Raw genomic sequence first — 22,884 nt, 5'->3', positions numbered from 1 at the left:
GATATTTTAGTTAGTTCATGCACATTTTGTAGGCCTATGTCTTGAGAAGAACAGTAAACGTCAGTTATCACGTGGAGTGGATTTATTTCAATTACATGGACATTGACAGTGGAAACAGTAGCCTATCTTTGGGTCGGAGAATAGGCTATATCAGCATAAGAAAACGCACTTTCCTAGCGGTCTCACCAAGATCAAACCTCTACAATCCTGAAAAAGATTCTCTGCCTCACCTGCACCTGTTCATTTTTTTCGCAGCCAACTCTGCAGAGATGTGCTTCCTTTAGCTAGCCTACCCCCTTAAGTTCTCTCTTGCTTGATAAAACGACATGTCATCTGCATGTTTCTTAGTTGGGTTAGCCTTCCACAAAACAACCTGAGCCATGTAAAACGTTGACTGCAAGCAAGCTAGCTGGCTGTCGTATTCCCCCAATATCTGAACGTGGCACACCCCGGCTGTCAGATTATTTAGGATCAAACGTCCTAAACTCGAGATCGGCTTTAAGAGACATTAATTGTGATCATGCAGTTTAATACTGTGTAGTCTGCTGTGTTTCCAGCTCACCTCAGGCCGTCAGGGCAGTCGCTCTACTCCCACGACATCTTCGACATATTTTGCGTCTCTGCCCTGGTCGCATGCATGCTTGTTCCCCCCTCCCTCCCATGTAGAGCTGCGCGTGCCCCCCGCATCGCGCATGCTGCCCCTCCCTTTGCCTATCTCTCGAGGTGCAGGTGAATCTGAATTTGAAAACTTAATTTAGGAAGCTTCAATCAGAAATACGAATTGCAAAGCAAATCAGTTGAAACATGAAATCTTAGCCTATTTGTCCGAGGCATATCTACAGCTGGCTGTCGGGTTTTTTTGCTACCTAAACGTGGCGCTGGCTGGCTGTCAGATGTAGGCTATGATAACTAAAAGTTCTAAACTCAACATTGTATTAGAGAGGTTGATTGTGAGCATATTTTGTACCCTAATATGTAGACTGTGTGTAGGGCTCTAGCCGACACCCAGGCATCTTCAAAATCTTTCGTGTGTCTTATAGGCGCTCAAGCGCCTGTCGCGTGCCTTTTCCCTCCCCACCGGAGTTGTTGCGTAGCCTACTTACCTCACATCGCTCGTGCCCATTCTCGACGGGTCTGATGAATTTGTATGACTGACTTAAGTCTTTATTGTACAAAACTTCAATCAAAATTATGAATTATAAAGAAATCAAATGATATTGAAATATGAAATTATAATTGCCATATTATTTTCCCCTCCCTTGGAAGGGCAATATCAGCCAATGTGGGCAAAAGGGCCGTTGCTCGGGCACCGTGGGCAACTATGCTCTGCACGTGCCTGGTGTCTATATGTCTATATAGGCCTAATGGTGTCTATATATGCCTAAATTTCATGGGGAAATCCTGATTTGTGTTCATAGTACGGCCCCCGGAGGATTTTATGACCATGGTAGGAATTTGAAGTGGCCCTTCGAATGAAAAAGGTTCCCCACCCCTGCATTAAACCTTTCTTCTAGCCACAGCTCTGCTGTCAGTGCATTTTATTATGATACTATAAGCTCAGAAATGAAGTTGATCAAACAATTCGATCGGTGCTATAAACATTTAAATGAACCGAATAGAAATCAGAATAGAAACATCTGAATGATCTTTCTTGGACATAGCCTACATTTTGAAGTGACCCTTTGAATTAAAAATTTTCCTCACCCCTGCTTTTGAGGAAAAACATCAATGTGCTTGGCCACTCTGGTTTTTAAATTATTCTGAACTAAAGCCAGGATTGTTCAAGGAAGTTCAAAACAGACTGTCTCTGGTTAAATTAGTTCTACACCAAGCCTTTAGGTGGCAGTACAACTAATTCGCACAATGCGAATTCCACACACAAGCCACAAAGAAGCCATCTACCGCGGTCAACAACACCGACCTATCTGAACAGCACCACGCGCTGTCTGTGTGGTTTCACTGTTACAAGTTTCTTGGCGATATGGGGGAAAGTTCCTCACATACCAACGGAAAATGGGCTTCACATACATGTAAGTAAATTTTACTCAACTGTGGTTTAAAGTTTCAGTACTCAAGAGCGATTGAATAGCTCCTCTGAACACAGATCCGCCATTGCTAAGTTGTAGCACAAGTCCCCTCAATGAATGTGACTACTCTTGTTGCTGCTGTACGCTAGTAAATTCTGATAACTTGCGAGCATCGTAATGACAAAATGCAGTAGTGAAACGGTGAATATGTTAAGTATACTTGTTGATGGTAAGTTGTTTGACATTGCTCGTTCTCAATTGCCTTTCCCCTGCCTAAAGATGATTCCCAGTTTGTCGCTCCCAGCGCGGTTCGATCCCCAGTCGGTTCGCTCCCACTAGCCAGACTATCGAGCCCACCGAGCTAGTTATCTTTTTGATGTTAGTTTTTTGTTACGTACCCTAAACCTAACCCTTACCTTAACCCTAAGCCTAACCCTAAATTGCTTGTATGTGGTAGTGTATGATAATACGAGAAATGTAATCGGGTGGGATAGAACGCCTGGGATTGATAGAATCACCTGGGACTACACGTCCGGGAGTGATCTTACATGGGAGTGACCATCTCCCAGCGCTTAACCCTTATGTTGTGTTCAGGTCATTTTTGACCCGTTTTCAAGTTTTAGTGTGAAAAAAACACACTTTCCTTTATTTTCTTGGAATAAGGCTTCATCTAATCCTCAGTCACAATCATTTCAACACAAAAAAAATATGTTTTATCATTTTAGTAAATTTTAAAGGTCCAAAAAAAAAAAAAGTTACATCTGTGGTGTTCGGGGGTCAAAATTGACCCGGTATAGCTTTTTGGTTGTTTTATGCATTTCTGAAAAGCTGTTGGTTGCCCTTTGTCTTCAGTTTGGTGATTTATGGTGAGGAAAATATATTTCTTGCCTGAACTTTTTTTTTGCCAGCTTTTTGATATTACAAATCCAATATGGCCGCCGGACAGTCCCATACACTACAATATGTCATATCTCCTGTTGTGAAAGGAGTACAGATGTATTTCTGGTGTCTACTCATATGTTTTCATGGTCAGGGAATTCATTTCTGCATTATATAATGAGATTTTTTGCACATTATTTTTTCCAAAAAACGTATCAAAAATTCATAATGGCACCCAAACCTGTAGAACTGGTCTTATTGATGTTGAAGTTGATGTGGCAATGACATAATGGTCCATGTTCATGGCATAGGGGATTCAGATGAATAGTGTGACTTTTTCATGTTCATTGAGGTGTTCATTTCCAATACCTTTGCATTAGATTGGCGGAATAGCTGTGACTCTGACATAATTGTTATTTTGTATATTTACCACACTAAAATCATATGAATATTGAAAAACACCAAGTCAACATATTTAAACATGAATTTTATGCACTGAAAAAATGATTTAGTTGACATTTGGTCTTTATCCTGCTATAAATCTCTTTGGGTTGGTTTGGACCTGAACACCACAAATGCCACTCTTGATGATATTTTTTAATATTAGAGAAAAACTAATAAATAAATTTGGGGATTCTTGTACTCTCATATCAGCTGTAATACATGGACAACATAATCACTAATTGTATCACTTTGGGAGGTATTAATAGTAAATTTATGCAGATTTTGATAGTTTTGGTCATCAAAAACGATTTGCATAATGTAAGATAAAAGATCTTTAAAGTCAAAAAGATGAATACATCAAGTAATATTTCCATGGATATGAATACATATCAAGTTAGCTATGAGATGAAAAACAATATTTGATGATAACTAGTGTTTTTAGGTATGTTATAGCTGAGTTTTGTTATCACGGGTCAAAAATGACCCGAACACCACAGGTGTATGCAGCTTATGAACACAACACAAGGGTTAAGATTGACAAGGGCAGTGGTTCCCAAACTATGGTACGCGTACCCCTAGGGGTACGCAAGGTGATGGCAGGGGGTACGCGAGAGGATTTTGAATTTTGAAAAAAAAATAGTTTTTCAATATATAACTAACAATAGCTTTTAATATTCGAATCAGGCATGGGCATTGATGTTTTGGGTATTTCATGGGTATTGGTTAAATTGCTTCCTCGTAAACATCGTTTTCAGTACACATCTTAATTTATTTCTCCATGGGGGTTACCGGTAATCGCAAAATCAGCTGTTGAGGACAGTCGCGTTGCGTGGCACATCTCAGTGCGTTCCATCTCCTCCAGTCTGCATAGTGCAGCATCAAATGAATGGCTGTTAATAAACAAAGCATCATCACGTTAACTTCTGGAGTTGGTGAAGAGTTTCTGGGACTATGTGCTTCAATCCACAAGTACCTGTTATTACGCCAAGAGCAAGGTAATAACTTGCTACTTTTGGGATTTTGACAAAATAAGCTTCGTCAGGTCTAGTTCGTCAGGCAGATTGCAGGCTATGTGTTTGTTAGCATGCTTTTAGTGAACTGCTATGTTCATGCAATGTCATTTTTTAGCCAAGAGCAGTCATCTTACATTATAACACCCCCCTAAACATCCGTAATTAGCCATGAACAAGTATGTGTGTTCAATGTAGGTGACTCCTATAACTTTTAGCGCAGTCACAGGTCCATCAAATTTCATTCAAATTTTAACTTTGTCTACAAAGTTGACATGGCTACTAGCCATGGCACGTTCTCATCTACATTCACGCCTCTAAGTACCCTCTCCTTAATCAGTGCTGAGAGATCGTTAAATAATAATGGCTGGTTGAAAACATGTGAATTTAGCAACCTTAATGGGCCATTACATCTTTGGCTGGAAGTCTTTCATAGTGACCTACTGGTGTAGACTACACAACATGTTGCAACAATTAACAGTTAACTCTATGCCCATTCATCTGTGGACGTTTCTGTTGATGTGCATCGTGTTTTGGGGGGGGGGGGGGGGGTACGCGGATGGAGCTGAAATGCTCCAAGGGGTACGTGATGTGAAAAAGTTTGGGAAGCACTGGACAAGGGCTACCGTTAGCATGCTATTGCGTTAGCTCATCAACTAGTTGCTGGGCACTGCTCGTTTTTCACGCCTGCCCGGCATTTCGCTGATCAACTAACGCTTGGACGTCTTGCCAATGTATTTTACAGCGGCAAAAATGCATCTAGGCGACGTTGGCAAGATTGGTGTGCCGTCTGGGTATGTTGGTTTTCGGTGCTGGGCAGTAGCGAAGCGACTAGTTTAATTACATTCCCTAGTAGCTTGGTCGTAGCGTCATTACTCGACTAACGTCCCTGTAGTTAGGAAATCAGTGTGAAATACCCTGGCATTTGCAACAGTAGGCAACCTGTCCTTAAAAAGTATGGGTCCTCAAAACACCACTTGTTGCACAAATAAGTGTTGCATAGAGCACGCCACCCCGAAATCAATGTGAAATACCCTGGCATTTGCAACAGTAGGCAGCATGTCCTTAAAACGTATGGGTCCTCAAAACAGCACTTGTTGCACAAATAAGTGTAGCTGGCCTCTTCAAGAAATTGAAATTATGCATGGTCACTTTTTCTTATTGTTTCACGTGGAGGTCTACTGACATTGTCTAAATAATGTAGGCTAGTTTATGTCCATGTATTATATTAGGACCCAAGGTTAATGGGTTATTCTGTTTACCATGTTTTCACAGGCTGCTGTCTCATAATATGGAGAAGACGAGTCACTTGAAGGCCTAACAGCTCTTATGAGGAGCAGTCTTGCCATAGAAGACTGAAAGAATGTAAGATTAACTTCTTTGTGACCAATATGACTTGCTCATTGATACATTAGCTATGTCAATATGAGATGCATGGCGAAGTATTTAATTTATTTGTCTCTCTTCTAGGAGCTGTAGAAACAACAGGGTGCCTGCTGCAGTATGACGAGGACGCCCTGATCATAGAAGGTCCAGTGTCTTGGCAGGGTGAAATGGCACTGATATCGGTATGTGGTGATATCAGTTAAAATTAATGAATTAATTCTCATATCTGAATAATGTGAACACTAGATTTACCACACACTCACACACACCCTAGTCCNAGATGATACAACCAAGNTTACTTTTACCACAGCTCTGGCACTGCATCAAATTTCTTTTCATTTTTATAGAACTGGACAGGTCATTTATTCGTTCCCCTTGTTTTTTGCAGTGTCCTGCAGGATGCTGTGTCCTGCAATCCTGTGTGCTGTGCTACAGACGCGTGTGGAGGTCAACCCGAAATGGGCACAGTAGAGTGAAAGAGGGTAAGCTTAACCTATAGCCTACGTCAGGGTTGGGGAACCTTTCTCATTCGAATGGCCACTTCAAATTCATCCGAGGGGCCATAAAAGTCCTCCAAGGGCCGTACTATGAACACAAACCAGGATTTTCCCTTTCACTTTAGGCCTATATTGAATGCAGCCACATTTAAACAAACGCCAACTTCTTCAGGTTCCCTGAATATAACTTAATTGTATTGCTAATGTATTTTCTAAGATTCCTTTACAAAATATGTCATATTTCATGTGAAGAAATTGTGCATTAAATGTGCATTAAAATTATATCGGGGGCCGGATAAAACAGCCTCAAGGGTCGCAAACGGCCCTAGAGACATAGGTTCCCCACCCCTGTCCTACATTGTCAATATGACTTGTGCTACTTTATAGATAAGTTGTCAATGCTGTGCATTGCTATGTTTTGATTTATTTTCTTACATCCTACAGATCCTGGCAGGGAGACGGTAGTGTCCTGCAGGATGGTGATGGGCAATCTTACAAGAGACCACAGAAAACTGATATAGTGTAAGATTATCCCTGTTGGGCTCAATATGTCTTGCTTATTGATATATTTGCTATGTCAATATGAGGTGCATGACGAAGTATTTATTTATTTGTTGTTTCTACAGCTCCCAGAAGTGAGACTGAGTGCCTGTTGCAGTATGACGAGGAAGCAGTGACCAGAGACCTTCAGTAGACCCTGCTGGCATGATTGGCGGCTGAAGAACATGACATCAACAGCAATGTTTATAATATTGTACATACCTGTATAGTCTGCACTAAAATGCTGTACCTGTACTATTTTTCCTCTTACTTTCATATTTACCACGTATTTACTATGAATTGACAACTTTTACTCAAATCCATTTTTGTATGTGCCCTGACTAAAACTATCCTTAAACCTAACCTGTCAGAGGTGTAATAACAACCTGCTCTTAGCAATGTGGCAGCAGTCTACTTGGATGCAGCGGGGAACATAGAACCCTTTTTTTGAAAAAGCATTGTATGTTTCTGAGTTTTATGAATTGTGCCCTTCCCAAACCTAACCTGTCGTAGGGGCCTATGAAATCCGTTTTATTTTTCCTCATTCAGTTTTTTTCTGATTTATTTTTTGCCAAATTGTTTTTTTTTTTTTTTTTTTACATTTTTGAACTTATTTTCCCCTTTCCCCTTATTTTCCCCTTTCACCCCCCAACTAAATTCTTAGTTATTTAGTTCAAACTGGTGGGTGGACAGAGCCAACCACTCAAGGTTGAATGGTAGGTAGAGAAAATAAAAGTGAAATTACCTACTAGCTTTTTGTAATATCAGCCCTCAAAAATATTCCAGGTAATAAGGTAGCTGTATTGTAATTGTACATGCGCATATATTCTATTAAATACACGTGACGCACGCACCCAACTAGAAGGCGAATTCACTTCTGGTGCATTGAAGTTGTTGGACTCTGGCTGCATCAGGTTTTCTCGAATACTTGGCTATATTGCAACGTGCAGCTTAGAGACATTTTGGGTCACGTTATATGTAGGCATTAAATAAATAGCCTCGCAAAGTTACTACCGTCTACCGTTTCACTCAAACACATGTTTTACAAGACGGCCGTTTTCTTCTGATGGTGACTTGACCCTTTTTCAAAGTTGATGCTAACTTTTAGTCACTATGCACGGAGAGCCGCCCGTCTTTTCTGTGTCGCATCGCATTGTCTTAACAGACGGTCAGGACAACGCGTTTATGCCTGACCTCACCTGTTCGACTTCGCAAAATTTGAGTGCTGTTGAGTATTAAGATTTCTTCAATGCTCTGACGGCCAGTGTTAGGACGTGGGAGACAATCGGAAACGCCGCTTGGGAGAGAGATGCGTGTTTGTTTCTGAGTTGTACATTTGTGACCTGAGTAGGCTACTGTATACATCACTGCATATAGCCTAGAGTATATTGTTTGCAGGGTATGTGTGTAGTTTTAAATTATGTATATTTATGAAATGCACGGTTCCTGTCTAAGTGTGTGTACATTGTTTGGTGTGATATTAAAAGCATTTAAAAAAAATCATTTTCATTTCATCAATAAATTCACATCATGCATGCTGAAGCCCCATCACAGTGCAGTCTATAATGATGTGAATATAATGATGTGAATATACAAAGTAAAATCAACCTAGGTATATTAGTAATAATAATTTTTGCATAATTATACGGACCTACTGTATAGGTCTACGGTATGCATAAATTAATCCAACGTGACCAATAGAAGGTCGTAGCTGCCGACCCTGCTAACCAACAGCGCAGCTCTTTTACTTTGAGTCACGTGTCTTTTTCGTCCAATAAGAGCAAGGCTAGTCCGCGTTCCGGGCTGGCTGTCATTGCCTTTCATGTTAATCGTTGGGCCATTAACACCCTGCTGTGAGACCTCTCCACGGCTCTGATTCGCTTCCGGGCGAGTTACGTGTCCCCAAAACTGTTAATTTCGCATTCTCTCAGCGCTCAAAATCAGACGAAAGTTAGGCAAGTCCGTGGGCGATTTGGGACGAGTTCATTGTCACAAATCCCCCTTTTCGTGCTGTGCTTGTGCTGGTCTTCACTCACCCTGCCCTGCCAATGTCATATTACAAATCAAACACATTGATTACCCCCCCCCCTTCCTGAAATAGGCCCTACTTGTGTTTTTGCAAGTGATTTGGGAAAATACAGTGTGATGCCACTCAGTTGGCCTGTTGAGGAGCCAATAAGATTTTGCCACTGTAGGCCTATGGCATATTTGATCATATTCACTACATAATTTTACTGAAATTTTAAGAAACAGATTTTTTTTTAAAATGTGGCTTCTTTTTTTTGATAGACTACTCTGGAATGGGGGGGGGGGGTGTAATCGTGATTATAATCGAAATCGTAATTTTGATCAAAATAATCGTGATTATGATTTTTTCCATAATCGTGCAGCCCTACGGTCCAGGATAAGTGATAGATAGTCACACTGAATTTGGTGCTCAGATGCGGCCCCTGGTGGCATCATGGGTGAGGAAAAGCTCCCTTTCTCTTGATTCATAGTTTGTAGGGTGAAAAAGCTCAATAAGGTCTGAGGAAAAAACCTCAGGCAGAGACCAGCGGCCACCTAGGGGAGCCCCCTGCCAGGGCTGGTTGTGAACAGTAAGGAGCAGGGATTAAAGTTTTCCGTCGCTATGACGGATTTCCGTCAACTGGATTTTCGTTTGGACGGATTTCCGTCTTTATAATTCATGTCAATTAATTTACAATTTTTACTTTCCAACTGAACTCAAATCGAGAGCACTCCTGGTCATGAGAAGGGAAGGAGAGGTGTGTTTGGTGTACGGATTTAGTTATACACGCGCCATCACCGGTGGTGTCATACAACAGATTCACTCAGTAGTTTTGAGCCATTCCCGAGCGGTCAGCAATTCGGTTGCGGCGCAGCGCGAGAGATTAAAAAAACAAATAGCCAACATTGTTGCTGATGGCAGAAAAGAAAATAAGTGTAATACTATGTTTAAAGTGCCATGAAATGACAATCATTAAATGAGTTGGACTGATATTCCAATATGGGCTAATAATGCATATGCATGGAATGCATAGCTTGAAGAAGGTAGGACACGTTTCCATTATCATTGCACCTGCCGTGGCGGATAGTTAGGAAAAAATGAATAGTTTACTTCGACTGCGCATGATGTCCTTTTCATGAAGGGGTTGCCTTTTAAGCATTGTGACTTTTACTAACATTATTCATAGCTCTAATGGGACGGCTATCATTGGCAGCTAGCTAGGATATGCCATGCGTAATACCTTTCATCCTCAAAGTTTAGCGCGTTTGACTGGCTACGTGTAGAACTAGCTCTAGTTGTCTTTCTGACAACGGATAATGTACAGTCTCATTTGTAATCATAGCATATTAACTTTGTTGTTGCCGATATATATTTAAGAAATAAGTTAAAAATGGGTTGCATTTTACAGGGGTCACGGAGGATATCCCTGGCAGAGCCAATATTTTATGCCACGTCTTGCTCTGGGAAACAGTGTTCTGATGGGTGGACTCATGGTCAATAAATGCCGTTTCGGTGTTTCTTTCACTTTCAAGGCTTGTTGTAGGCTACTGTGTGATGCTATTTTTGCTAACTGGAGTAGTGTGCAGCAACAGTTGTGTTCGCTTCGTTTCAGTTCAGTTATTTGCGCACTGCGCACTCAGGACTGATGGGTGGGTGGATTGTCTTGATTCGAGTGGAAAGTTGCGCGACAAGCTTGGGAAAGTGTGTTACTTTTGTTAAACGATAGACGTAGGCTATGTCTGTGACTGTGTCGTGTCCGCTTGTAGGAGAGAACACGAGTACGTTTAGGAATCGGGGACGTTTTTTAACACTTTAATGCATAAGCCATTGGACTCACACTAACGCATAACATGGGTCTAAATAGACCCGCATTCATTTCCAATGTATTTCTGAGCATTTATCATGTATTCTCTCACACAACTTCTAAAACCAATACATTTTATCCCATAATTCTTCTAAAAGTAATTACATAGGTGGTCCTTAATTCAAAAAAGTATTTTTTAAAATGTTCTTATATTTTTATTTTACAAATAAACATGAATTTGGAATTAAATCACAAATTTCTAGACGTGGACCGAAAATGGCCCGCATTCATTTCTAATGGAAGTCTAAATCTTTCACTATAATAACTTCCACAATTAATGTATTTTAATAGCTAATGGATTAAAAGTTGTGATTTAGGGTGTTTTTAATGCACAAAATGGGTGTTATTTTTTGTATCTTATATAAGTAAACACACAAATAATTTCCCCCATTATTGCAGACATAGCCTGAAGTGTTTCACGTAAGGAACTAAAATATATTTAAAAGGATTCCAGTCAGGAACAAATAAACTGTTTTTGACCACTGTTGACCACTGCTGACCTATTGGATTTAAGCATTCCAAGTCATGCATATTTGTGTAATAAGAGACGGTGTGATCGGAGGAGCCCAATAGCCTATATCAGGGCATAATTAATGTGCATAATCATTAGGTAACTTTGCTTTCCTATGGGTAAATATGCCACAAAAGACATATAACAAACTCCAAAAATACTATAAACAATTTTGATGTCTTCCAGGGGGGTGTGGCTGTCTTGAAATATCACATCCGTCTAAAGCACTGTTACAAAGCCATCAGTGTCACATGACATGAGCTCACAAAGTCACTACCAGATTTAGAAGAATTGAAGATGAAACTACCACAAAAGTATTACCTGCAGTGCTGTTATATTCCAGAACTGAAACCTACATTGAGTGTCCACAAGAACATTGTATTCAGCACTCACAGACATGGCCAAGGTAAAACAGGCTGAAATCTGAAGACCACTCAACAAGAAACTTAAGTCAAGACTGGGCCAAGAAATGTCTTTAGACAGTTTTTTTTCAATGGTTTTATGAACTAGTGAAGGTGACTGTTAATGGACCAGGTAGATGAGTCTATGGCTAGATCAGCAATGTGCACACTTACATGGGTTCCTGAGTTCCACTCAAATGCCAGCAAAGTACAGCATAAATACCATGGTCTTCAAAAGATGCAAATGTCTTCCTCTCAATGATCCAGCCATGGGCTCATCCACCCTGTCTGTCAAGAGTCACTTTCCCAAGTCCATATAGGCCTAACTTTGAAAACTCTGTCCCCAGGTATTTTTGGCCCAGTCTTGACTTAATTAACTTGTCTAGTGTCATCCCTTCTTACCTTAGCCATATTTCTGAGTGCTCAATTCCCTGTTCTTCTGGACACTTGGTGTAGGTTTCTGTTGTGTAATATTATAGGACTGCAGGGTAATACTTTTTTGTAGCTCCACCTTAAATTCTTCTCAATTTTTGGCTGTGACATTTCTTACGAGACTGATGACTTTGTAATGATGCATTTCATAATTCTGTGGTAAAGTGACCAACGTCTTGCCAATTTCACGACAGCCACATCCCTCTAGAAGACTTTGTTAATGAATTGTTAATCGACTTTTCAGAGTTTGTTAGATCTATTTTGTGGCCCATTTTCCAAGAAGACAACAAAGTTGCCTAATAATTATGCACACCTGATATAAGGTGTTGGGCACCTTCGACCACAGCCCCATATTTTTATACAAATATGCATGGCCTGGAATGCTTAAATCCGATAGGTTTTCAAGTTCATATAGATTCCTGTTGGAAAATAAGCATAAAAAAGACAATATGGTCAAAAAACATGTTTGCCTAATAATTCTGTATATAAAAAATGAATGCTGATCATTTTTGACCCATGTGTGTAAATATCATATAATTGTATAAACAGATATCTATTTCAAAGAATAACCATAAAGTATTTGAATTAAGTATTAATGTTGGGAGTTAATACTCCATAAATGACAAAAAGTTGAATTTTTAGTAAAAGAATCAAAATCCTTTCTCAATATGGCTAAGAGACATTAAGCTTGTGATGAAATTACATAGGAAATGAATGTGGGTCTATTTAGACCCATGTGTCTAAATATCATATAGTTATATAAAATGACTTCTATATCAAAGAATAACCATCAAGAATTTAAAATAAGTATTGATGTTGGGAGTTAATACTCCATAAATGATAAAAAGTTGGACTTTTAGTAAAATAATCAAAATCCTTTTTCAATATGGCTAAGAGACATTAAGCTTGTGATGAAATTACATAGGAAATGAATGCGGGTCTATTTAGACCCATGTTATGCGTTAAAGGGGTAGTAACCAAAAAAGTGTTTTCACGCAAAAAGTTATGATGCATAAAAATAAATGAAGTCATCTCAGGGACAAAAACAAGTCAATTGAGGAATTCATGGAGTGCTGAGTAAGAAAATTGTATTCTTACAAAGATATAGAAATTTTAAACTCAGCCGGGTCTATTTAGACCCATGTTATGCGTTAAAGGGTTAAATCAATGGTAAGCGTGTGCCTGGCACCGCACATCGAGAAGCAAAAAAGTACCGGTAGCCATAGGTTTTCAAAACGGTAGAACACAAGAGGTAGACTACAGGATGAATAGTGAAAAACATACAAAATAACCAACAACTAGTTTTCTCCCTCTGATTGCTATGACCAGTGCATTATTTTTTTAAATGTCAGAAATACTGCAAGCAATGCGCACCAGTGCTTTCACCAGAACAGTGTTTGCCCATTCTGATGGGAAAGAAAAATATAGCCTACTACTAAAAAAACCCATAATGGGATCACTGTATCAACGCATTGCAATTCCAACTCAATAATTCTATGATATCAGCTAGACCATTTTGAAGCAACACTCATTGTGAATCCATTCTGCATAATGTTGTGAACAATTCATAAATAATGGGTAGATATAAGAGGAAATAACCAAAACATGAACCAAATTGCAGTTCAATGTTTGCAGTCTGATATAGTATCCATTATCCCTCCATTCTCGGCCATTTCTAGTCAATCTGGTGGCCTAGGCCTGCCCCTTTCCCTCTTTCCTTTTTCTTGTATTTAGAAATTGGCATCTGTAAACATAGCATTGTAGGCCTACATCTGATTGAGCACATCTGATCTAGTACCTACAGGTACATTCATACTGAGTGTGTATATAGGCCTACTGAGTGTATAATGAATATTCATTGTTAATGTGAAGTGTAAAGTTTTATGTTGGTTGAAGTTCTGATTTTGTGGCACTTTTTGGTTTTCCTGGTGCCAGTGGTGTAGTCTACGTAGAACGCGGTTATACGGAGTATACCCACTTCTAAATTTCAGGGATTTCAGTATACCCACTTAAAATTGATTGATCCATTGTTTTGAATAGCACAAATATATACAGTATACCCACTTTAAAAAATGCTCAAATATACAGTATACCCACCATAAAAAAGTAGACTACACCACTGACTGGCGCCCTCAAGACATAGGCCTATTCTGCTCTAGGCGACTGCCCTGTCTGCCTATGCCTAGTGTTGGCTCTGGCACCGTTCCTTGCATAAAACCAGTGTATGTTTCGTTATGAGGGCAGAGCCTGGCTACATTGGTTTTCGTTGGGTTACGGAGTGATACTCGATCGGGTGCCTAACCGGTAAAAAAAGTCATCTGACTTTTTTTTGCTTTAATCCCTGAAGGAGGCTGCGGCAGCTGGGACACTGTGACGCCTTGGCAGCTAGGTGTGGGCAAGGGTGAAAAGGTGGGTCTTCAGCTGCTTCTTGAAGGATTCGAAGGAGCTGGCTGATCGGATCTCGATGGGGAGGGCATTCCATCTGGGCGTATTGCACGCAGCGTCTCCAATCTTCTTTTTGCGGGGGGAGGGAGTCCTTAGCAGCTTGGCATCAGTGGACCTGAGAGCTCGAGCAGGGGCATAAAAAGAGAGCATGTCAGATAAGTAACTGGGGGCAAGTCCATCTAATGGTTTAAATACTGTCAGCAAAATCTTAAAGTCAATTCTGTATGAGACAGGCAACCAGTGCAGGTCTGCCAAGACAGGTGTAGGCAGATGTAATATAACTGTATATAACTTTGGGATGTGTAAATTAATGGTCCGGTCAGCTGGCACTGGACAGGTTCAACATCACACTGGATTCTTGCAAGCGCCAAGACAGAATAAACACATGAGACATGTTAAATGTACCACAAGCGTAGTATGAAACACAATCATGGAATGGTTGATTAGGTTAGCTGGAGGATGTCATGAAGCGTCAAAATATTGAAAAATAGAGAAGTTATTTAAGAATGAAGTTTCAAAACGGTCATTTTTGAACGAAACACAACCAGAGGGTTAATATATGTCTCCATGGGAAAGTAAGAAATGTAATTTCAATTCTTTGTATGACCAGCGCATGTAAAGAAATTGAAAATAAAGCCGACTTGACTTGACTACAGTACCTGGCACTGGACAGGTTCAACATCACACTGGATTCTTACAAGCGCCACCTGGTATTAAACCTTTGACAGAATAAACACATGAGACATGTTAAATGTACCACAAGCGTAGTATGAAACACAATCATGTTCATGGAATTATGTTTTGAGTGTACACAATGTGGAAAATACCTCAACTAATGTGTTAATGTGCACAAAGTCTTCGGAAGTAGGGACGTCAGTCTTTCTTGATAAACAGTGCCAGTTGCCTTTCCAACAAGCTGGGGTGGTGTAGTGACTCTTAAGAGAGGTTTCACACCACCTGATGACAAAAAAAGAACAGAAGTATTTTATTGGTTTGTTTTACAGGTCAATTAATATCATTTCACAATATCAGTAGGCTGGACTTGGTAAGGCAATGTAAGCCAGTTAAAGAAATGTAGCACCTTAGCCCTGTAGGCTACCAATGGTTGGGTTGGACAGATGTTAGTAGGCCTGTCTGCCAGCCAATTGTTACAGGTGCTTATGCAGATAAAAGTTTCAGGAAATAATTTTCTTCCTTCCCTCAGCTAACTATCTTACTAATGTGAAATATTATGCCCATTCAAAGCCGAACTAGTAGCACAGTAGGCTTGTGAAAACATGTTGGGGTGAATCACCATAGCAAGGCAGAAACACGGTTAGTTTTATTGTCATGCAAAACTTGATGACAAAGTGGTGAATCTGGCACTCTACTGTGGATAGCCTATTTCTTTTTCCCCAATTAGTTCTGTCACATCCTGGTAGTCTATACGTTTTGGTAATTGACCAAGTCCAGTGAATGCATGTGAAAATGCTACTTAGCTAGGGTATTGTTATGCGAACCCCCCCGTAGAGATCCGATAATAGCCTACTTGGGAGATTTATTCACATTAATGCTATAGAATGTATGTCAACAAAGTCTTATCCATTCTCCCAACAAAATATTTCACTGTCATACAAAATATCGCTGCCAGAGTGTAGTTGACAGAGTGTAAACAAAAGTCAGCAAGCTTGGTTACCGTTACGGGAGCGTACCTATGTTCTCCAGGTCCTATGTTCCCCGGGTCCTATGTTCCCCTGTCTTTGTATGGGAACAGAGAACATAGGACCCTTTAAAAAAAAAAAAAAGGGTTCTGTGTTCCCCGCATTGTATGTTTCCAAGTTTTCAAATTGTGCCCTTCCCAAAATCATCCCTAAACCTAACCTGTCAGAAATGCAATGTTTTTGAGTTGTAAATTTGTGCCCTGACCAAAACTATCCCTAAACCTAACCTGTCAGAGGTGCAACAACAACCTGTGCTTTGCCATGTGGCAGCAGTCGGTTACGTGGCGCTATTCCGACATGCCGCTACTCCGACATTAATGTCTATTGTCGGAATACCGACACGTTTTCCACAGTCCGCCGCTATTCCTACATGCCGCTATTCCAACATCCCTAACCTTAACCCTAACCCTAACCCTAACCCTGTCGGAATAGCGGCATGTCGGAATAGCGGTTGCCCCCCGCAGCAGTCTACTTGGAAGCAGAGGGGAACATACACTGTGTGCAGAATTATTAGGCAAACATGTTTTTTGACCATATTGTCCATTATATGCATATTTTCCACCACCAACCTCTATGGACATGAACACCTATTGGATTTAAGCATTCCAGGTCATGCATATTGGTATAATAAGAGACAGTGTGATCGGAGGGGCCCAATACCCTATATCAGGGCAAAATTAGTGTGCATAATTATTAGGCAACTTTGTTTTCCTCTGGGAAAATAGGTCACAAAGGAGATCTAACAAACTCTGAAAAGTCTATAAACAATTTTGAAGTCTTCCAGAGGGATGTGGCTGTCTTGAAATTGCCCAGATATTGGTCATATCCGTCTAATGCACCGTTACGAAGTCATCAGTGTCACATGCATTGTGCTCACAAAGTAACTGCCGGATTGAGAAGAATTGAAGGTCAAACTATCACAAAATTATTACCCTGCAGTGCTGTTATATCCCAGAACTGAAACCTACATCGTGTGTCCACAAGAACATTGTATTCAGCACTCAGAGACATGACCAAGGTAAAATAGGTTGAAACCTGAAGACCACTCAACAAGAAATGCAGTCAAGACTGGGTCAAGAAAGGTCTTTAGACAATTTTGTCAATGGTTTTATGAACTTGTGAAAGTGACTGTTAATGGACCAGGTTGATGAGCCTATGGCTAGATCGGTAATGTGCACACTCAGATCAGTTGCTGAGTTGTACTCAAATGCCAGCAGAATACTGCATAAATACCATTGTCTTCTTGAAAGTTGCAATCTTTTCCCTCACAGATCCAGCTATGGGCGCATCCACCCTGTCTGTCAATAGTCACTTTCACCAGTCCATAATACCTTTTAAAACTCTGTCCTAGGGTATTTCTTGACCCAGTCTTGACTTAATTAACTTGTTAAACGGTTGTCTGGTGTCATCCCTTCTTACCTTTGCTATGTCTCTGAGTGCTCAACAACCTGTTCTTCTGGACACCTGATGTAAGTTTGCATTCTGGAATATGATAGCACTGCAGGGTAATAATTTTCTTGTAGTTTCACCTTAAATTCTTCACATTTTTGGCAGTGACATTTCATGTGAGACTGATGACTTTGCAACGGTGCATTTGATACTTCTGTGCTAACGTGACCAACGTCTTGCCAATTTCAAGAGAGCCACATCCCTCTGGAAGACTTCAAAATTGTTTATAGACTTTTCAGAGTTTGTTAGATCTATTTTGTGGCCCATTTTCCCAGAAGAAAGCAAAGTTGCCTAATAATTATGCACACCGGATATTGGGTGTTGGGCTCCTTTGATCACACCCCCATCTTATTATACACATATGCATGATCTGGAATGCTTAAATCCAATAGGTTTTCATGTTCATAAAGGTTGGTGGCAGAAAATACGCATAAAATGGACAATATGGTCAAAAAACATGTTTGCCTAATAATTCTACACACAGTGTAGAAACCTTTTTTGAAAAAAGGGTCCTAAGTTCCTCGCCTTGTATGTTTCCGAGTTTTCAAATTGCGCCCTTCCCAAAACCATCCATAAACCTAACCTGTTGTAATGCAATGTTTCTGAGTTTTCAATTTGTGCCGTGACCAAAACTATCCCTAAACATAACCTGTCACAGTTGCAACAGCAACCTGCACTTTGCCATGTGGCAGCAGTCTACTTTGAAGCAGTGGGGAACATAGAACCCTTTTTTGAAAATCCGGGGAACATAGGACGTAGGGATGACCCCACCGTTACATTTTGATTTAACAGTTGCTACTAGTCCAAAGTAACCCATTTCCCGATCATGCAAAACATTGTGTCAATGATTGTGGTTTAATGAAGGCTACTTACGCCATAAAGAGGGACGTGTTGCAACGTAGAACCAGTCTCCAGCCAGATAATCCAAACAAACAGAAGCTCTGAGGGTAGAATATGACCGCCTGGATATGACCGTCCGTGTCCCAACTCCCAGGCACAGACGGCGCTTCCCTTCTCGCGTTGCAATTCATTTGCAATTGAATAGAATTGAATAGAAGATGTAGTATCCACAATTCTCCATTCATTCATTCATACCGGTATATTTCATTTTGACCATTTAGCCCTGTGAGACCTGAACCATGAAAGCATTGAGAGAAAATGTTATTTTTTTGGAATATGCTTCAATATTGGTCCCTTATAAGGAATGTAAAAAAAAAAATCAAAATTTTGTTAAGGTCACTGAGATATTTAATGCATCATATATGATGCATCAGGCTTTAATGGGTCAGGATTTCAGGATTTCATGACCATTCAAAAATGACTTTTAATGCATTTACAACTTTTTTTTTTATTTAAAAAAGTTGTCAGACAATTTAATTTGAGGATTATCTTTAAATATTTAGTGAGATCCTGCCATTTTTTAGCCTATCCTTGTTTTAGCAGGACCATATTTTACATTTCCCATAGCCTGGTTGGGTAATTTTTTTAAATCTATGTAAAAACATAGCTGATCGACTGCTTAACAACCTATCTATGAGTGCAATATAGTTCATTATTCATTTTTTATGTGGAATTTGAATATATGGGTCCATTACTACAATTGGACCATTTCTCCATTCACTTCAATGCATTTTTTACGAGATCATAATTTCAACATTTTGCATTACATTTTCAAAATTGCAAGTAAAACCTGTTTCTTAAGGCAATATCTTCGTCTTGAAGTAAAACAACTTGTGTGTTTTGTTAAATGATCGTCGTGGTATGCTTTGTAAGTTTCTCTATGGCAAAATGCGTTGATGGCTGACTTCCTGCCACCGCCGGATGGTGCTTATTTGTTTCATCAGTTTTAGCACGATCTCTCTGCAATACGGTGTAAAAATATAAACTCTTCCTAGATTGATTGCACAAAGCAAGTGTTCAAATGAAAGGATGTAGAGTTATATTTCGGAAATTTGTACACAAACCCTTTGCAATTTGACGATATCTCAGCGTCGGTCAGGGAAACCGCTTCTACCCCATTTTTGCATTTTTCGCCGAGCTGTGGTCAACTTGTTGTTGACCGCTGCTCTCTTGTGGCGGTTTCCGTGTACTGCAGGACGTTTGGAAATGACACGCAGGATGTTTTTGAGATCTTTTTTTTTGTCAGCGGGGAGAGGGCTTTGAATTTGATTAATCAAATATGATGCGTCCGGTGCGATAGGGTTTAAGTCTAAGCAAGGCTGTGAGGAAGCGACTGCTACCTCTCTGTCAAGCATGTGTGCGTAACGAGTGGAGTGGAGATGGCACTTAGTCGGAAGTATCAAAAATGTTTAGGCCTTTTTATTTACCTTGTCACCAGACATCAGAAAATATATGTGAACATGGGCATCAAAACAAAAGGGACAGGACACGTCACTGGCAACAAAATAAACGACTTCTTCGAAATTACTTAACTTCAGCAGCATCAAAGTCTACAGCATAATTCTCTGCTTACACCGATATGCAGCAGTTTTACGCGAAGCCACCTCCTACTGGTTACCAGGTGCTTCTCCATCAAAATCGCTCACATCAACGATTTGGCTACAGCTGAAATAAACTCGCTTCCTAGGGCCAGCCAATTATTCACTAATTCAATCAGTCACTTAACGCTGCATGATCCCCACACATTTCCCCTCCCAAAAGTCATTGATGGAATCTCCAAAGGCAGTGCGCTCTTCCGCCTATGGCCTTGAAAAAGTTTGGAGAGAAGAGTGTTCACTGCGAGCGCAAGTGTGCGAGTGTACGCATCTGCTTTTGCTTGTCGAAGTCCTGACATTTTAGACTACTCAAAATGTTCACATATTAACCGTTTGTGAGTTTTTAAAATATGCTAAATCAGCCAGTGAGAAGGGGGAGAGAAACTTCACCTTCACACAAAGGCACAGATCTATGTACAGATATCAAATATAAAACTGCCAATCTTTTTCCCAAAGGCAAGCCTGCTCCCAGCATTTTCTGCAAGAATGCAATCCAGTTAATTACTGAAATCACCACCTCTCTTTTTGCCAAATCTACAGTATTAAGATACATTATATAGCATCCTCAATGGTGCCAAGGAGAAGAATGACTCCTGAATGACTAAATCTATGACTACGAAACTTTGTGACTTTTCCTAAAATTAAGTTGGCTGCAATGTGATACCAAAAGATTAGGTTTATCATTTTTGTTGTTGCCATGGCAACGGTTTTCTGACAGGTACGTCTGACCAAAAATCACTGATCTAAGTCTCATCATCATCACTTTTCATATTTTTTTACATTTTCATTAGCATCAGACACCCTTGTGAACATTTGAAGTCGTCTGATGCACATAATAACCAAAATTGATGTGCATTATCCAAGTTAGATGGAAGGTGACAGTTTGGGCAATAAAATCAGGAAATGACGTCATAATATCGAATAATGACACCAAACTGATATCATTCATAGATCTTTGGCTGAAGAGCATCCCCTCCAAGTTTGGTGGTCATACGCCATTCGGTTCCTAAGTTATGAGGGGGGGGGGGGGGGGGGGGGGGGCAAAAGGGCCCCCCCCCCCCCCTGATTCCCAGGAATGCCAAAAAAAGCTCGGTCTGGATAGGGTTAAAATACTCCTCCACACCTTGGCTCCACACCTCCACCACCAAGGCTATCAACAATCTTGCCCCCCTTATCCATCAAGTCTTACTCACATTGCTTCCCCCCCCCCCCCCGCTCCTCTTCCTCCATTCTCCTCTCCTGTCCCCTCTGCCCGTCTTTGTACCATTCACATTGCTTCTCCTCCCCCCCTCCGCTCCTCTTCCTCCATTCTCCTCTCTGTCCCCTCTGCCCGTCTTAGTACCATGGGGAATAGAGATTTCAGCTGCTCTGCTCCTTTGCTGTGAAATGCGCTTCCCCCTGACATCCCCCAGACTAAAAAACTGTTTCAGGTAGCCTATTATTTATGATTCTTTATCTCTCTTTTTTTTTTTTCATTTACTTATTTATTTTTGTTTAAAATGTATGTTTTTGTGTCTTGTTTTATTTTTGTTTCTCTCTGTACAGTGTCCTTGAGTGTTTTGAGTGTGGCGATTTTAAATAAAATATATTATTATTATTATTATTATTACTATTATTATTGTTATTATTTTTATTATTATTATTATCAAGACTTAATCAAGTACAAACCTGTGTGAAAAGCTCCAGGTCGTAGGTGTTGTCATCATCTCCGAAGTACACAACACCAGAGTCCACTGGTCCCCTGTTCCCCCTCAGCCAATCCAGGCCCAGGTTCCTCTGCTCTGTGCCACGGGCCACGCAGCCTTTCTTGCAGAATGCCGGTGTAGAGATGTTCATATGGGTGTAGGGCACGTTGGACTTGGACAGGACCAGCTCTACCATTGGTGATCTGACAGCAGCATCTTCCACCACAATCCAATGTAGATTGGGTACATGTCCAAGGGTGTTTGCCAAGCGGGTCAGATCTGCTTTCTGTGTTGTCCTCGTGTAGGTCGGGGTGATGAAATAGACAAATGGAAGGTCAACAGGCATCTCCAAGGGATGTAGGTGAATCAGGACCCCAACTGTCAGAGCCCAAGCCAGAGCATGGAAAATGGAGAGTAGTTTCCTTTGCACTGCCATGACAGGGCTCAGTAATAATACAAGGCCTTTGCCTGCAGTGTCAGGTGCAGTATTCTCTAGTAAGAGTGTGTCGAGAGTTCCACGCAATAGTCCCCGCAAAGAATCCAATGGCTTGGTGGATGTTTTTCTTAGCTAAATTACAGAACACAGGAGCTGTACACAAAAGATACTAACCTAATTACTGAAAATTGGCCAATGGCAAGGTAGAGACGACATCCAAACCAGTGTACCACAACTCTTCACTGAGATTCTGCATCTGTGCTTGTGCCTCCGTCTCTTTATGGCTGTCTGTCTGACCCCCCCCTCCTTCTCTCTCTCTCTAACGCTGCCCAAGAATTGAAAACAAGTGTACTGCAGCGGCGGTGGCAGCCTGGGTTGCCATCAGGAGTGTGTGTGTGTGTGTGTGTGTGTGTGTGTGTGTGTGTGTGTGTGTGTGTGTGTGTGTGTGTGTGTGTGTGTGTGTGTGTGTGTGTGTGTGTGTGTGTGTGTGTGTGTGTGTGTGTGTGTGTGTGTGTGTGTGTGTGTGTGAGTGAGTGAGAGATTGTGTGAGAGAGAGTGTGAGAAAAAGGGAAGAAAAAAGAGAATATTTATTTTAAAAACACAGAGCTCACAAATACACACAATGTGTGTCAAAAGACCTAGGTATACTAACTTCAGCTTTGGGACTTGGGTAGC

The 22,884-nt window shown here is 40.6% G+C and overlaps 1 protein-coding gene and 1 long non-coding RNA gene across 2 annotated transcripts in view; one reads left to right on the top strand and one right to left on the bottom strand.

The window, feature by feature from the left end:
- LOC134455334 (galactosylgalactosylxylosylprotein 3-beta-glucuronosyltransferase 2-like) overlaps positions 1-22,464 on the bottom strand; it is a 46,467-nt gene extending 24,003 nt beyond the window's left edge. The window contains exon 1 of the mRNA XM_063206357.1: positions 21,757-22,464. Within this exon, the coding sequence (XP_063062427.1) occupies positions 21,757-22,209 (453 nt within the window). The 5' untranslated portion in view covers positions 22,210-22,464. The remainder of the gene's footprint in view (positions 1-21,756) is intronic.
- Positions 5,374-7,375, top strand: LOC134455335 (uncharacterized). Its single transcript, XR_010036092.1, has 3 exons — positions 5,374-5,928; positions 6,135-6,228; positions 6,688-7,375. It is a non-coding gene; the product is annotated as an uncharacterized LOC134455335 (long non-coding RNA).
- Positions 22,465-22,884: the final 420 nt, after the last annotated feature.

Source organism: Engraulis encrasicolus, chromosome 9, assembly GCF_034702125.1.
Source record: "Engraulis encrasicolus isolate BLACKSEA-1 chromosome 9, IST_EnEncr_1.0, whole genome shotgun sequence".
Lineage (NCBI taxonomy): Eukaryota > Metazoa > Chordata > Actinopteri > Clupeiformes > Engraulidae > Engraulis > Engraulis encrasicolus.
Note: the sequence above shows the minus strand (reverse complement) of the source record. Positions and strands in the feature narration are given on the sequence as shown.